Here is a 16,118-nt window from a genome sequence, read left to right as displayed (position 1 = left end):
CAAATCTAGTGGAAAACAGAATCAGGTTCCTCTAAAAATCGTTCCTGCAAAAAACATAAGAGGAATTAACTGAATAAATTCCACCCTCCTCCAGCTTCCATACCCAGCGATCCTTCTTGTCCTCTACTAGTTGTGCACTACACAACGCCTCCTTCAGCTCTGCTAGCCAAACTAGTTCCCTTCCTTGCAATTTCCTCCTCCACCGAAATGTCCATATCCATACCCAATTCTCCCACTGTCCCATGTCCTTTACACATTCACGCTTCTGACAGGATAAATTATATAATCGTTTGAAGCGGAGACCCAAGCTTCCTAAGCCCAGCCAATTTTCATCCCAAAATTTTGTCTCATTACCTTCAAAAACAGTTTTTTGTAAGCTGTCTTGGAGCCAATTCCAACCATCTTCTTGGCTGATTGATTGAACTGCCTTCCACCATGAGGATTCACCACAACTATTGCAATTGGCCTTAACTACACGACACCATAAACTATACGGCTCCGTCAAAGATCGCCAGTGCCACTTTCCTAATAGTGCCATATTGAACAGCCTCCAATCCTTGATACCAAGCCCACCATGGTCCTTTGGTTTGCAAACCTCCGACCATTTAACCCAGTTAATTTTGCTCTCCGCAGCGACACCCCCCTAAGAAATCTCCTCATAATTCCAGTACAAATCTCAAGCACACCAACTGGAATTTTAAAAAAGGAGAGGAAGAATAATGGTAATGCAGATAATACACTCTGAATAAGACATACCCGTCCTCCAAAAGAGATATATTTTTGTTTCCATGATGAGAGTCTCCCCCGCAGCTTTTTTATAACCGGATCCCACAATTCCAAGCTCTTTAATCTACCTCCTACCGGAATTCCCAGGTATACAAAGGGTATAGTCATTATTTTGCAATGAAGAATAGCTGCAAACCTCCCTAAAAAGTCCCGATCCACTGCCACCCCTGCTAATTTACTCTTATGAAAATTAACTTTTAAGACCAAAAATAAGTTCAAAGCACCGCAATATACATTTGACAACTTACACATTTTGGATTGTTGCATCACCCATAAAAACAGTATCATCTGCAAACTGCAACATAGAGATACTAATCCCTGCGTCTCCTCCAAAGTTGAACTCCTGAAATCTGCCCATACTCACTGCCTTCGCAAAGAATTTATTAAGACCCTCAGCCACAATCAAAAATAAAAAAGGAGCTAGTGGATCACCTTGACGAAGGCCTTTGTTCATTGAGAACTCCTGACATGGACTCCCATTAACTAATACAAAGACAGAGGCTGATTTGATGCAATTCATAATCCATTTAATCCACTTTTTACTGAACTGCATTCTCCTCATCATGTATGCTAAGAATTCCCAGCTCACTGAGTCATAAGCCTTCTCGTAGTCCACTTTGAAGAACAAAGTTGCTTTCTTTAATTTCTTTGCTGCATGTAGAGCTTCATTAACCATCACCACATTGTCAAGCATATTCCGGCCCCCAAGAAAAGCAAATTGATTACTACTAATAACCTTTGGTAGTACTCTCCTCAGTCTTAACGCCAACACCTTTGAGACCACCTTATACATACACCCAATCAAGGAAATGGGTCGAAAATCATTTAAGCCAAGCGGAGAGCTCACTTTAGGAATCAATGCAATGAAAGATGCATTACTACCTTTCGACCACACCCCCTACTCCAAAACTCATCCAATTCCTTCTGAAAATCAGTCTTCATTAGTTCCCAGAATTGCTGAATGAATTTAAAATTAAATCCATCCGGTCCCGGGCTTTTATCCCCACCACAGTCCCAAACAGCCTCCTTAATTTCTTCCTCACCAAACCTACTAGTAAGTAGCTCATTATCAACCTGAGACAGTGTTTGGAAAGACAATCCATTCAACACCGGGCTCGCCCACTTTTCAGCTACAAATCGCCTCTCAAAGTACTTTTTTACCTCCTCCTTCACATTCTGCGGATTCTCCTCCCATTTGCCATCAATCATAAGTCCTACTATCGAGTTAGATCTTCGCTGCCAATTAATCAAAGAATGAAAGTACCTTGTATTTTAGTCTCCTTCTTTCAACCACTGGGACCTGGATTTTTGATGTAGAAGAGATTCCTGGTGTTTAATGGCTGACCAGAATTCACCAATCAGAACCTTTCTTGCATCCACTTCTGTCGTAGTCAGCCCACCCTCTTCCTCCTTGCGGTCCAGATCATTGATTTTCTGCACCAAGTCATTCCTCTTGGTTGTCAAGTCCCCAAAAACCTCCTTATTCCACTCCTTCAATTTCAATTTTAGCTCTTTTAAGCGCTCCTTGAGCACGAAAGCTCCCCATCCTACTGCCTGTGTTTCCGCCCATGTTTTCTCCACACACCCAGAAAATCCAGGACGTTTCAACCAACAGTTTAGTACCCTGAATGGCTTCGGTCCCCAGTCCTGCAAAACAGATCTCAATACAAGTGGGCAGTGATCAGAGATATCTCTACAAAGACCCACTTGTTGACATCCTGGCCATTGTAATAGCCATTCATGAGAAATCAGAAACCGATCAATTCTGCTTTGGGCTTGTCCATTCGGCCTATACCATGTAAATTTACGTCCTGCCAATGGTAAATCCAAGACCTCCATTGTCTCTACAAAATTATTAAATTCAGCTATCTCACGTCTCTGTGAACCCACCTCTGTTGCAACTCCCTTGCGTTCCCCTTATGATCTTACTGCATTAAAATCTCCTCCTAAGCACCACGTGACCTCGTCGCTGTTGTTCCTCCAATCAACTAGTTGACGCCATAAGTTCCTCTTTTCCTCAAGCCTGCAAGAAGAGTAAACATTCACAATCACAGACACATCTGACATATCTCCCCAAGTGCCAATCAATCCAAGAAAGCCTTGTCCTCTCACGCAATTCTGAAGGAGAAATACACCCCGCTTCCAAATACACAATAGCCCGCCTCCCCTATTCACTGCCGATGTAGCCTGCCATTCATAATCCGCGTCCCCCCAAACCTGAGAACATGTTTGTAAGTCCACATCCTCAAGTTTGGTCTCCTAGATGAGCAACATATCAATTCCTTCTTTTGCCACTAGTTCCCTGATTATTCGCCTTTTAGCAGTGCTCCTCAGCCCTCTAACATTGTATGACATAATCTTCATTGTTCACCATCTTCACCCCTCCTTGGCTCCACATTCACCAAGTCGCCTACTTCCTTGGCATCTCTATGCTCCATATCTACTAATTTTGAGACTACTACCCCTTCATCACCTGTTGCAGTAACCCCAAATTCTTTCCCAAGTTCCCAGATCCTCTTAGCTTCCTCCTCCACTCCTCTCAACCATACATCCTTATTACAATTATGAAAGTCAGTTCCCGAATTAGAATTACTAACGGACAACAGTGGACTTCTGAATCCACCATCGTTCCTCTGAATTCCCGACACTGTTGCAACAATTTGAAGATCATCGCTCCGTCTCCCTGAGTTCGTCGATGGCCGTCGAAGCAGAGTGAACGGAAGATGAGATGCTTGAGGATTTCTAACCGAGTCCATCGAGGATCCCTAGAAGGAGTGATTCAGATTCAACCTTGGCTTTGCTCTATTTTTCTTGCGAGCACCAACAATAGCTATGGCCTTATCTGTAGTTGTTTCATGTAAGACCCAAGATTTTAAGCTTAGGATCAGTGGAAGAGATTTCCATTTACGATTAGGGTTGATGTATTGAGAAGGGAAACCTGAACAAGAGTTTACCAAATGAAATAAGTTTATGAAGGAGAAAGTTCAGGAAAAGTCTGAGGTTCGTATTGAAGTCGATAAAAGTTATAGCACGATCGTTATACGCTTAAACCTAGGTCAGAAACCCTAGTGTATAGCTAATTTTCACTTTTAGGCACGACGGAAGTTAATTCCAAAAATCTTCAGAGAAATGTTAGAACTTCTCTTCTTCCATATATCACAATCGTTTCGAGGCGAAACTCTAGGATCTACGAACGTCCGATTCCAATCATCGGAAGTTTGCCGAAACCGAAACCCTGGTATTTCGAAAACCCTAGAATTTCTCGACAATGAAGACTTTTTCTATTCAGAGCTTCAAATGAATATTCTACACGCGTACACCCATTTCTCTTGATGATTTCAATCTTTCTTCAGAAGGAAGTTTTCCATTCCGACATTCGATGCAAAAAGCAACTTATCGGGTAAAATAGTTTTACACCGACTTTGCACCGACTTTGCATTAGTTGCCAAAAATACAAGGAGACATCTTCTTAGCTTAGGAATTCCTTTGCCAAAACCTATCTTAGAATTCATGGAGAATGATGCCGGAAAAATCAGATTCGCGAAACTTTCATTTTCCCGCGAATTACCATTTTCTATATATAGCAAGCAAGTGAGAAAAAAACACAAAACTCCTCCATTTTCCCTCTCAAGGCCGCGAGTTCATCAAGGAAGAAGGAGAAGAAGATTTTGTTCAATTCTTGCTTGATCGTTGATCAATCAGTTGCTACTTCAAGGCTTCGAGGTATAGTCGCTAATCCTTACCTCTGATCGCTTTTTACATAGCTTTTCTGTAGAGTTTTCTGAGTGGATAGTTTATGGGTTTTTGCAAAACTATCCTGAATCTTTCATTTCTGATTCTAAACCTCTTCTATATGTGCCCAAGATCACTTCAGCCGGGTTAGATTTTCCGTTATGTCGCCGGAATTCCGCCGGAATCAATTTTAGCCTTAAATACCTATTTTTGGAGTTTTTGAGGTAAAGCTTCAACCTTTAGGCTGAAAACTATCGCCTTAGCTTAGTGCTAGTAGGATTAGTTGTCATAAACGTCGTTGGTGACGTCCCTGCAAAATTTTATTTTTGGGATTTCAGTTTTGAAAATCCTAAGTTAAAAATCATGACCAAAATACCCCTGCGACAGTTTTTGATCCGATAATTTTTCCGAGTTCAGAATACCCTTAGTTACGGCTTATGAAAGCATAGGAACCAAGTTTGATCGAAGAAAAATCGAGCCCCATAATTACCCAAAGTGGCCGAGCCCTATTAAGGGGGAGGAGGAAAATTTCCTTTTCCGAAAACTTGTCTTTCGCGCTAGATTATCGTACCTTAGAGTATAGATTACTTCGAGTAACCTTAGTAAGTATCGATAGCTTAGTTTTCGATAGATTCTAATAGTATTTCTGTGGTTTTGCTCTAAAGGTGATTTTGAGGAATTCCCAGAGGAGCAAGGCTTTGATTGTGAACAAGTGTTAGGAGATCGTCCTGGAGAATCTACAGGTGAGGGCTTCTCACTGAATCTCTAGTTAATGCTTAGGGTCGATGTTTCGACATTGTTTACTGTTTATGCACTGGAATTGTGTGTGATTGGAAAATGTTTTCTGAGGCTTCGGCTGACAATGTAGATGATGCATCTACTGAATGTTTTTGATGAGTGAATGACATGCTAAGTGCTAATTGGGTAATTTAGGATGTGTGGTGCATGCCTTATATGCTAGGTGCTATGTGGTTATTGCTTAAGATATTGACATATGACATGTTGATTGATTATGATGAGTTAATTCTGCTTTTGCACTATAATCTGAGTTTCTGAACGGTGAGAAAAGCGGGCAGGTCATGCCGATTTTATTTTGAGAGTTTTGAGAAAGCTTGAAAGGACGAATGAGATTCGGGCCTTGTTGTGGTGTTATATGGATCGAGACATTCTCTGGAGTCATTTGGGGATTAGGAGATCCCGAGAACTTATAGGATTCGCGATAAGACTAAAAGGATAATTATTTTGTAAAGAAAACTCATAAGACATTAAACAACCTCTAAATCTTTAAGTAATGGTAATAATCTCGGAAGGAAGCTTTGGATGCAAATCATAGTTTTGGAAAACGAGAAGTGTCGTCGGATCCCAGCATTGAGAAAGTTGAGGGGCTTCGAGTATGTAGATGTTGTGGTTGTGCTGTTGGAGCAGCTATGTTGTTGGGTGTATCTTCGACTTTGCGGCGCGAATCCGTATGTCCATCCCGATGGATTGGATCGATTCAGCGACAACTTTTCGACACGCGCGAATCCGTATATTCAATCCGATGGATTGGATCGATTCGGCGGTAGTCACTCAGGCACGCGTGAGTCCGTATGTTCAATCAGAGGGATTGGATCGATTCAGCGATTGCCATTTTACCTCGCGTGAATCCGTATGTCCATCCCGATGGATTGGATCGATTCAGCGACAACTTTTCGACACGCGCGAATCCGTATATTCAATCCGATGGATTGGATCGATTCGGCGGTAGTCACTCAGGCACGCGTGAGTCCGTATGTTCAATCCGATGGATTGGATCGATTCAGCGATTGCCATTTTACCTCGCGTGAATCCGTATGTTCAATCCGAGGGATTGGATCGATTCAGCGATAACTTTTCGACACGCGCGAATCCGTATATTCAATCCGATGGATTGGATCGATTCGGCGGTAGTCACTCAGGCACGCGTGAGTCCGTATGTTCAATCCGATGGATTGGATCGATTCAGCGATTGCCATTTTACCTCGCGTGAATCCGTATGTTCAATCCGAGGGATTGGATCGATTCAGCGATAACCTTTCGACTCGCGCGGATCCGTATGTTCAATCCGATGGATTGGATCGATTCGGCGATAGTCATTGGACTCGCGCGGATCCGTATGTTCAATCCGAAATCGGGGTGTTACATTTCACGTGCGTTATCCTCCACACCCTCTAGCACTTGGGTTGTTCCTTTTTGGATCGGGTTCTCCTAACCCACCTCCACACCCGGGGCCCAAATATTTGACTGACTCGGGCCCACTCCATTTTTATTCAGGGTAGGAATGAGAATTACCTCTCCCCCTGTGCATTACCCATATTACCCTCCTCCTGTAATTCAGTTTGAAACAGTTCTTCATTCTCTTTTCCCCTCTTGTCGGTCCCACCGCTTCATTCCTAGTTTCCACATTTTCCTCCACTGATAATTCCCTCATAATTGGCTTTCTCGACAACTGTGGTAGGAGTGATTGCACCTCCCTTGGGACTATGATTGTTTCTGTCCCCAAGGGAATGATTAGGATTCTCTTGTGGTTTGCGCTGACCGTCGTCCTCCTCTAGGTTTTTCTCGCCGTTACCACCGCCAACCTCCGAGCCTTCTGGTGAAATTGCACCGCCGTTCAGGGACCATTCTGAGTAGTCATCATCCTCCTCATCCTCTGATTCATCGATGCTACAACAACCTTGATGGTCAGATATGCCCACTTCCTCCATAATCCTGACCGTGTAACTGGTGCCATTTAGCATAATCTTCCTTGCCAGGGTGATGAAATCAAGTGCCGTAGTTCTAATCTGCAGTCTCGCAAACTCCAGGATGGAGAGAGTACTCGTCTTATCATCAACCTTAACCACATCACCAAGTTGTAGCACTATATACTTGAAACAATCTAGTGACCACATATGTAACGGGATGCCTGAACACCGCACCCAGGTTACCCTACTGGTCGGGGCTATCGCCGGTGACCAGGGTTTCACGCCCATTCTTTCTGCCATGTACCTTAGTCCAGCCTTCTCCTTCTCTGTCGCGGATTGCATTGCCTCCTTTCCCCTCAACGATTCCTCTCCCACTCCCACTCTCTCTCTCTCTCTCTAACTTTCTCTCTCATATTTCTAATTAAGGTAGTGTTTGACCCAGCTTTTTTTTTACTTTTAAGTAACTCATAAGTTAAAGTTGGGCCAAACACAATTTTAAAAAAGGTCTTAAATTTTAAGGAGCTTATTTTTTATAGTGTAAAATAAAGAAAAGTTATTATTAGAATAAGTTAATGAGAGGAGTTTTTACTTAAAAGTAACTCACAAACTTTCCTCTAAAAATTTCCATCTCGTTCTTGTTCCCTTCCCTGTTTGGTCGATCCTTGGCGTGCCATTGCTCTGCAGAATAATAAATCCTGTATTTGCTGATCGCAAATTAGATCCAATTCGTCGGCTTGGAAAGATGCAGACGGTATCAAATTAGATCCAATCATCACTGTATTTGCTGATGGCAAATTAGATCCAAATTGGACACGAGCCTTTTTCTATTGGGAGAGTGTGCGAGGTAATCCCAAACGGTAGCAATTGGGAACCAATTATTGTTTATGCTTGGAAAGATGCAGACAGTAACAATTAGAAGTATGTTTTTAGTGAGTTGGGTTGTCAATTTTAATGATTTAGGGAATCCTTAGGGGTGTATTAAGATAACCGTTCAGGGTCTCTGATAATCTGGGTTTGCTTTTTGTTTCTTATGTAAGCTTGATGGTTTGGTGTATAAAGAAGGCCACTCAGATGGAAAATGTAGTGCATACCAACCATTTGATAAAATGTTAAGACCAGTATATGAGAAAATATAGATGATTTATCAAACAATTTTTAGCTTAAAAGTTACAATTACAATGTAAAAATATGTAAACTACCAAACAACTTTAGCTTTAATTTTAAAGCTCTTATTTTTAACTTTGACTTATAAGTAACTTTTAAGCTCTAAAAAATCTGGCACAACGCTACCTAAGTATTAGCATTCACTCCGAATAACAATACAATTAACTTCAACATGCTAATTATATGCAGTAGATAGATATAGAAGGCTCCACTTTGACTTCCTTCGCAAGTCACCGAAATCACGACTACTGGTCTTCCTCTTACTCTTTATTTTTTATTATTTTTATTTTTTATAATCGTTGTTTTTCTCAATGAGTCCAAACGACGAGCGCATAATAAATAATAAATAGTAGCACGCAGTCCAGCACTCTCTAACCATGATGCTACGTGTCAACCTTTTATTGGCCAACAGTACTTCACCGCAGGCTCTTTAACTCCTCCCTCCATCGTCGTTTTATTTTCCCTTCTTTCTTTCTTTCTTTCTCTCTCACTCACTCTTCCTTCTCTCTTCCCAATTTTAGCAAATTCTCCCTCACAAACCCTCGTTTCACCTCCGCCATATGTATTGGAAACAGACATGGATGGCAATGCAAAGAGGAAACTGGTGCTGAGGAAGGACGATGATGATACTGGAAAGGCATATAGGTTCAAAATCTTGTTACCTAACGGGACTAGTGTGGAACTCACATTGCGGGATCCTCAACCTCAAATGCCGTTGCCGGATTTTTTACAATTGGTGGAAGATGCTTACAATGGAGCTCGAGAGCACAATCAATCAATGAAAAGGAAAAAGGACATTAACTGGATTGGTGCTCCTCTGTTTCTGCACGATTCCACTGACGCTAAGATTAAGAACGTTATTGATTTCCACAACTATAAGCCTCACAAATGTCACATTTTACAGCTTCATGTTAGTTATTTCTTTAATTTTGAGTTAGGTTTTTTTCCTCTGCTCAGTTTTTTATACTCTTGTTTCTTCTGAATCAGGATGGGAGAACTGAAATTGCCAAATCTTTTGAGGTTAGGATTTCCTATCGTAGTTTCTTTGTCCTTGCTACTAGCCTACTATTCTTTTGTTTTTTAGGGATATTTTGATTCTGTTTGAAATGCAATGCAGAATATGTGGGATTTGACGCCAGATATTGATCTGCTTCTGGAGCTTCCTGAGGAATATTCTTTCCAAACAGCCCTTGCAGACTTGATTGTGAGAACATTAACAAAACAGAACAGAGACTATAATCTCATAATTATAAATATTTTTCTCATTCAGACACTAAAACTGCTGATCATTTACAGGATAATTCCTTGCAAGCTGTGTGGTCTAATGGGGGAAATAGTAGAAAGCTAATTAGGTATGACCGTTCAGTTCAGTTCGTTTAGGATCTCAACTTTCCTTTTAGTATTAAAAGTACATAGGTATATTAATTATCTGGTTTTCTCCTGTTTGCTTGGCTGGTTTCTCACACCCCGGTCTAATCATCACCTGCTTATGTGTATTTTTTGATTGGCAGAGTAATTGTTGGTCCAGATAAGATTTCAATTTTCGACAATGGCCCTGGCATGGATGACACTGATGATAATTCCCTAGTGAAGTGGTAGCTATCTGATTGTATATATTTTTTCTTGAATTTTCTGAAAGTTCCAAATTACATGATCATATTAAGTTGTTTGAGTAAATGTTTGGAAAAAATATTTCCTTTTCAGCTTTTTGTTGTAATTTTCAAAAATATCACTTTAATTTTTGTCTATTTTTTGTTTTCACCACATCTTATTACAATTTCTTTAAAACAGGAAACAAAGTAGACTTTTTACTATTCTTAACGAAACATGAAATGTAGACAGAAGCGTTTACCCAAAACTCGAAGGAAACAGCTCTGAAGTCTCAATTCTGCTAGTGCTCAGTGCTCACACATTAGTTGTTTTCTAAATGACACCTCGTTTTCAATCATAGTACAAGAGTAATTGCATGTTTATCTTTGTTTATACTTTCATCATACATGAATACATGATACACTTGATGGTTTGGAAAGATTCAGTTGCAACCACTTTCAATCAAATTATAGAATACTTCAGTCAGGACATCTGTCAGCTGCACTGTCTTCTCTTGATTATATATACTTTTTTTTCTCTTTGACAGGGGAAAGCTGGGTGCTTCACTTCACAGAAATTCAAAATTGCAGGCTATTGGAGGAAAACCTCCATACTTGATGGTGCTCTTAATTTTTTGTTCACTTTTGCATTTCAATATTTGTTGTGTCTGTTTGTTGTAACGTGCTTAAACAAGTACAAGTATTTTTAAGCTTCAAGAGCGTACATATATAAGACATGTACTGGTAACTGGAATTATTTTCTTTATGCAATATGTTAATCAGAGGGGGGCAGGTTAATTTCAGCTCTGTTATTTAAAATGATTTATTTTAGTGATTGTGCAGCCTTACTTTGGAATGTTTGGATACGGTGGACCTATAGCATCTATGCATTTGGGGAGGTAATAACACAGTTTTCCTACTTCTGTTCAAGCACTTCCCCAAAATTATATTTATCTCTTCATAGCTCCTTCTCATGTTTTATCACATAACAGGCGTGCTTCAGTTTCCTCCAAAACAAAACATGTGAAGAAAGTCTACATGTTACATCTTGAGAGGGAAGCTTTGTTAAATACATGCTCTGAAGTCAAATGGAAGGTATTCATGTTTCCCTATCAATGCATGTATTTTTTCTTCTCTCTTATTAATTTATTTATTTATGGGTTTTGATAGATTCACACCCAGTTTCTCGTCCAATCCATTTTAACATACTTTCTCTTGGTATTGTTTTTTTCCCCTAAAAATCACTCATCATCTGTCATTTCTTTAAACAAAAACAAATTCCTTTGTTTACTATCTCAACAGGAATTTTAAATTTAAATTAAGAAAATCTTTTTATGTATCTTTTGCATTTAAAATTGTATGATCTTATTCAAAAACTTAATTTCAAATGTCTAGATTTTATGTTCAATTTATTTAACTTTTTAGTTCTCTGAGAATTGAAAATGATTGCATGATTTTATAAGAATAATTGAGAATTGAAATGATAACATGACTTCATAATAAATGAGAATGAGAAATCAAATATTCTGTGTAGTGATAGATTTTTGTTTTCTCATTCAGACTGATGGTGGCATCAGAGATCCCTCAAAGGACGAAATCAAGGACTGTCATGGAAGCTTTACAATGGTATATCATTATATCTATCATTTGCATATTGTCGTCCTTTTATCCATTTTAGGCATTGTGGATATGACCTTAGTTGTTAATTAACCTCTTAATCATATATGATATTACTTAATCATGTATTTACGGTAAGCTTCCTTTCCTTCCATTTCCCCTGATGTTTCTTCCTGGCAAAGTATCTCTTATCTTTTTTTTTTCTTTTGGCTATCATTTATTTATTCTTGAGTTTTATGAGAATCCTCAAACTTTCTTTGCTTCTGTAAGTTGAAAATTTTCCGTAGCCATGATGCAAGGCAGATTTAAAGATGATCACTTGTTTATAGTACTCTACGCTCCTCTAAAATGAGCAAGTAAAGTTGTATTCACCTGTTATATAATTTAAAGTGCATTATGTAGTTAACCACAACTATTAACATTTTTATTTTTTCACAAAGAGATAATGTCATTTGTAAAGAGATGTTCATGAATATTCTAAATTGTTAGGACAATTCATTATTTTTGAGATGCCATTTTGCTAGCTCCACTTGTTTTGTATTCTCTTAATTCATTGATGCTATTGGATAAGTTTGTGTTTGTCTTGTTAATGGAATTCTATATTGAGGTGTACAAGCACAACCAGCAAAATTCTCTCACTTTCTAGTTTCTTCTTTATGTTATACTTACGTGCGCAAATGGTTATCTTGTCATTTTTTAGTCATATAAACATTATATGGTCCTGTTGCAGGTTGAAATTTTCGACCCTAAAGTAAAAGATTTTGACATAAACAGACTTCAGTGCCACCTGAAAGATATTTATTTTCCCTACATTCAGGTTTGATTAACCCGCTAGTGAATAAAATTCATGATTCAGATGAGATGATATATTTTCTTATCAGATTTTATGAATTCATGTTTCTGTTCATTCCTATATTGTCATAGGGATGCTTATACTTAGTAGAGCTCGTTGGGGAAACTTTTTGAAATGAGAGTAATGCCTGTCAGTAAAAATGGTTTCAGAATTCATCAGTTTTAAAGGAAAATAAATACTTCAAACGAAAGATGTTAGCACCAACTAAAAAAAAACAATTTTGAATGGACAGACATGAAAGTCCATTCACATTGCATTCAACTGGTATCTAAAATACACACTAAGTATATGTTTGAATACATTCAATGTGTCTGTTTATTCCTTATATTATATTGCAACTGTGTAGAATTGGATTTTCCAAATATTTTAATTAGTTTTTCATGTTTCTAAGGGGTTAAATTTTACATTAATGTTAGAGAAATTTGCTTTTAATGTTCAAGTGCTCAGAATATTTTTTCTTAGAATTTTGTGGGAAACATATTGTTCTTCACTAACTTGAGGTGTATGTTTCTAATTGTTGTATTCATTCAGTGCGATGAATTATCTGAAAGAGGGAAGACTATTACCCCAATCAAGTTTCAGGTTCTTGTTCTACCATCATTTTCGTGAGCTTACTTATACTGTTATGATTAATCTGGAGTCATGTTTATACTCTCGACTATCCAAGAAATTTTTTCCAAATATATTGAAAACCTAATTTTCTAAATCTGTACAAGGATTCTGTTATTCTTTTGGTGGCAGTCTTGTCAAGCCCATGTCAAATCTTAATGAGAAGAAAGATGACAAGATCATAATGCAGATATTGAACTCTTTATTTTTTATTTCTCTCTTCTAAATATATTTTTCTTTTATATGAGACTATGAGCTTAGCAGTTTTCACGTTAGAGCATATTTTCACTGTTTCTGATAAGATAAGGAAATAGAGTAATGGATAATTATTATTGATACTGCAGAGATGAAGAATCTCTACCGGAAATAGTACAATACAGCAGGAATTCGAGAGCCTGATCTCTCCCTACTACCACACTTTTAATTTTCTGGACAACCATCTAATAGGCTGCGCCTATTATTTATACAACTGCATAGTGCAGTTTTTATTTTGAATACAAACTGACATACACACATAATAACCAACTTACACACTTAATAACTGCTAACTCCTAATAACTACTGACTGGTAACTGCTTCTAAACCATCTGCCAAATTTGAATTTCCCCTTTCTCCTTGCTGTTTTGGCTGCTCAGCAGTCTCCATGGCCACAGTAGTGGCTGCGCCACCTCCCATGGTGGTTCCAGACCTGAAATTCTTCTTTTTCCGGCGATAAACATGGATCAAAGGAGGTTTATTCTTATCAGTTTCAATAGATGAAAAAAATGTTTACGCTATAGTCAATTTTACAAGTTTTAGTTTTGATATTTGAATTTTTCCCCCATTGAATGGTTACTAGTAGCTATGGACAAGCACATCAAATTTGGTAATTTTACAGGTCAATAGTGTTGATTTGACTGAGATTCAAGGTGGGGAGGTTGCAATCACCAATTTGCATTCTTGCAATGGTCCTGAATTTCAGTTTCAGCTTCGTCTTTCCTTTTCACCTGACAGTGATGGCATCAAAACTGCAAGTAACCATTTCTATCTCTATGATTTCTTGATCTCTAGCAATTTTTTGTGTGTGAGATATGTAATATTTCCTTGAATTCACATCACATCAACAAGTGTGAATTTCTTGATCTCTAGCAATTTTTTGTGTGTGAGATATGTAATATTTCCTTGAATTCACATCACATCTACAAGTGTGAGACTGGTGTACGTAAGAGAGCGAGAGACGGATGATGAAAAGAATAGAAGAACATTGCTGAATAATCCGAGACTCGATTACACTGTGTCCCCCGCTCAATGTCTTTCCTAACCTCCTATGTCGTAACCATTAACTCACCCTTCCCAATCTCTATAACCAACTAACCCTCAAACGGTTTTGATTCTCTCCCTGCTTGTCATCCTCTCGCCTTCTAATAGACATTCCTTATTGGAGGTTTATTCCTTTCAATACCAAAAGTGATCATCCTGTTCTCAAGATCTGCCACACCTCTGCTTGTTGTCCTCGAATTTGTGGTTCTTCCCATCATACAGGAGGACCTGTATTCTTCGAGAAAATTTGGTGAGATGGTCCTCTGATCATGTATGGCAGTGCACGGTGAAAAGTGCGGCTGAGGGCATGGTGGTAAAGGATGGGCCACGGCGGAGGTAATTGCAAAAGACACTTTGACGTTTTAGTCAACGATGGACCAGAGAGAGAACTCACATAGAGTCTAGAAGAGCAATGAGAAAACAATTTTGAGCTATGCTTAAATCTTACAATTTGATCAATTTTTTTTTTTGAAATGACAAACCTGTATATATAGAGGCTGGAGTGAACGGTGTCGAGGATTTTTAACCTTGCTAAGTTGAATCACTCGATCAGCTTTATCACCTTAACGTTATGTTGGGCCAATTGGTTAACAAATAGGTGCTCCAAATTTGGTCGTCCTGGCTAACCAGCTTGACCATCCTTGTAGTTATTTGGGCCAACCATGATGATGGTTGGCTAAGTGGCCATTTGAGCTTACCAGAACCGTTACCTGAAACAATGTTCTACCTTGGTCCAACTGTTTGAAACAAGTGAACCAGGGTACAAATAGGAAATAGTAGTGTCCTTCATGGTTCCATTAGTCTTCTTCAAAGACTCCAATAGCAGTTGACTTCATATTTTCAGCTGAAGCTTGGAAATACTCCTTCATTATCTTTTGTAGTGGCTTGGAAATCCCCTGTCATTGTAGGGGTTTGCACTGTTCATGATGAACTCTAGTCCCACTATGTTTCAAGGAACTATACAACCAAATGCACTCTGATGGCTGTTCACTCAAGGCAGAGTTGCTACCTATTGATTCTTCCCAAATGTCCACAACTGGGTAGCCACAAGACTTTTTCCTGGATCCCATCATTTGAGGTCTAAAATGACTGCAACTATAATTTTCAGCTTCACATTTCATCTGTATTGTCCCTCAATAGAAGCACAATTGATTCGGAGTTCCCTTTCTGAGATGTCTTGGTGACTTGACAAGCAACATGTGGGATTCACCACTGCAGTAATGCTACATAAAAAAGATCCTTATGAACTTAGCAGCCGAAAATGGCTCTTCATGCCTCTACTTTTGAATATTGAACTCTTGACATTTGGAATCTTAAGCTTGGAAATCTAAGTTCATTGGAAGTACTAGGCCAACCTTATGTTACCACCTGTTTGCTGAACCTAGTATAGCAGCTTCTATCTCCTGTCTGGGTCTCATTGCTGGGAACTAAGAGATACCATTATAGCTGAAGACACAATATTCCAAGACTGTCTTCTTCTGAAAACGAGTTGTGTCATGAGGGAGGCATAGATGTATTTCTGCATACCACATTAGACAAAGATTGAACTAGATTAGTGAAGGACACCACACCTTTCACTAAAATTCTGAAGACATTGGATGCCCAAGCTTATATATTCTTACTTATTTTTGCACAAATATAATTTTTTAAAATTTTCCTTCTTCAGCTTCTTCATCTCATCATCTTTATCTCCAACCATAAACAACATTAAAAACCAAAATCCACTCTTTCAAACCATATATCATCTTCAGAAATTGATAACTA

General features: G+C 38.8%; 1 protein-coding gene across 2 annotated transcripts in view; it reads left to right on the top strand.

Moving 5' to 3' along the window:
• Positions 1-8,846: 8,846 nt before the first annotated feature.
• Positions 8,847-16,118, top strand: part of LOC130710163 (structural maintenance of chromosomes flexible hinge domain-containing protein GMI1) — a 28,966-nt gene continuing 21,694 nt past the window's right edge. For both annotated transcript variants that reach the window (XM_057559323.1, XM_057559324.1), the window contains exons 1-12: positions 8,847-9,297; positions 9,375-9,407; positions 9,505-9,591; positions 9,684-9,739; positions 9,899-9,982; positions 10,525-10,597; positions 10,820-10,875; positions 10,969-11,071; positions 11,537-11,602; positions 12,324-12,410; positions 12,978-13,028; positions 13,933-14,068. In XM_057559323.1, coding sequence (XP_057415306.1) covers positions 8,965-9,297; positions 9,375-9,407; positions 9,505-9,591; positions 9,684-9,739; positions 9,899-9,982; positions 10,525-10,597; positions 10,820-10,875; positions 10,969-11,071; positions 11,537-11,602; positions 12,324-12,410; positions 12,978-13,028; positions 13,933-14,068 — 1,165 coding nt within the window. In that variant the 5' untranslated portion in view covers positions 8,847-8,964. The remainder of the gene's footprint in view (positions 9,298-9,374; positions 9,408-9,504; positions 9,592-9,683; positions 9,740-9,898; positions 9,983-10,524; positions 10,598-10,819; positions 10,876-10,968; positions 11,072-11,536; positions 11,603-12,323; positions 12,411-12,977; positions 13,029-13,932; positions 14,069-16,118) is intronic.

This window comes from Lotus japonicus, chromosome 4 (assembly GCF_012489685.1).
Source record: "Lotus japonicus ecotype B-129 chromosome 4, LjGifu_v1.2".
Taxonomy (NCBI): domain Eukaryota; kingdom Viridiplantae; phylum Streptophyta; class Magnoliopsida; order Fabales; family Fabaceae; genus Lotus; species Lotus japonicus.
Note: the sequence above shows the minus strand (reverse complement) of the source record. Positions and strands in the feature narration are given on the sequence as shown.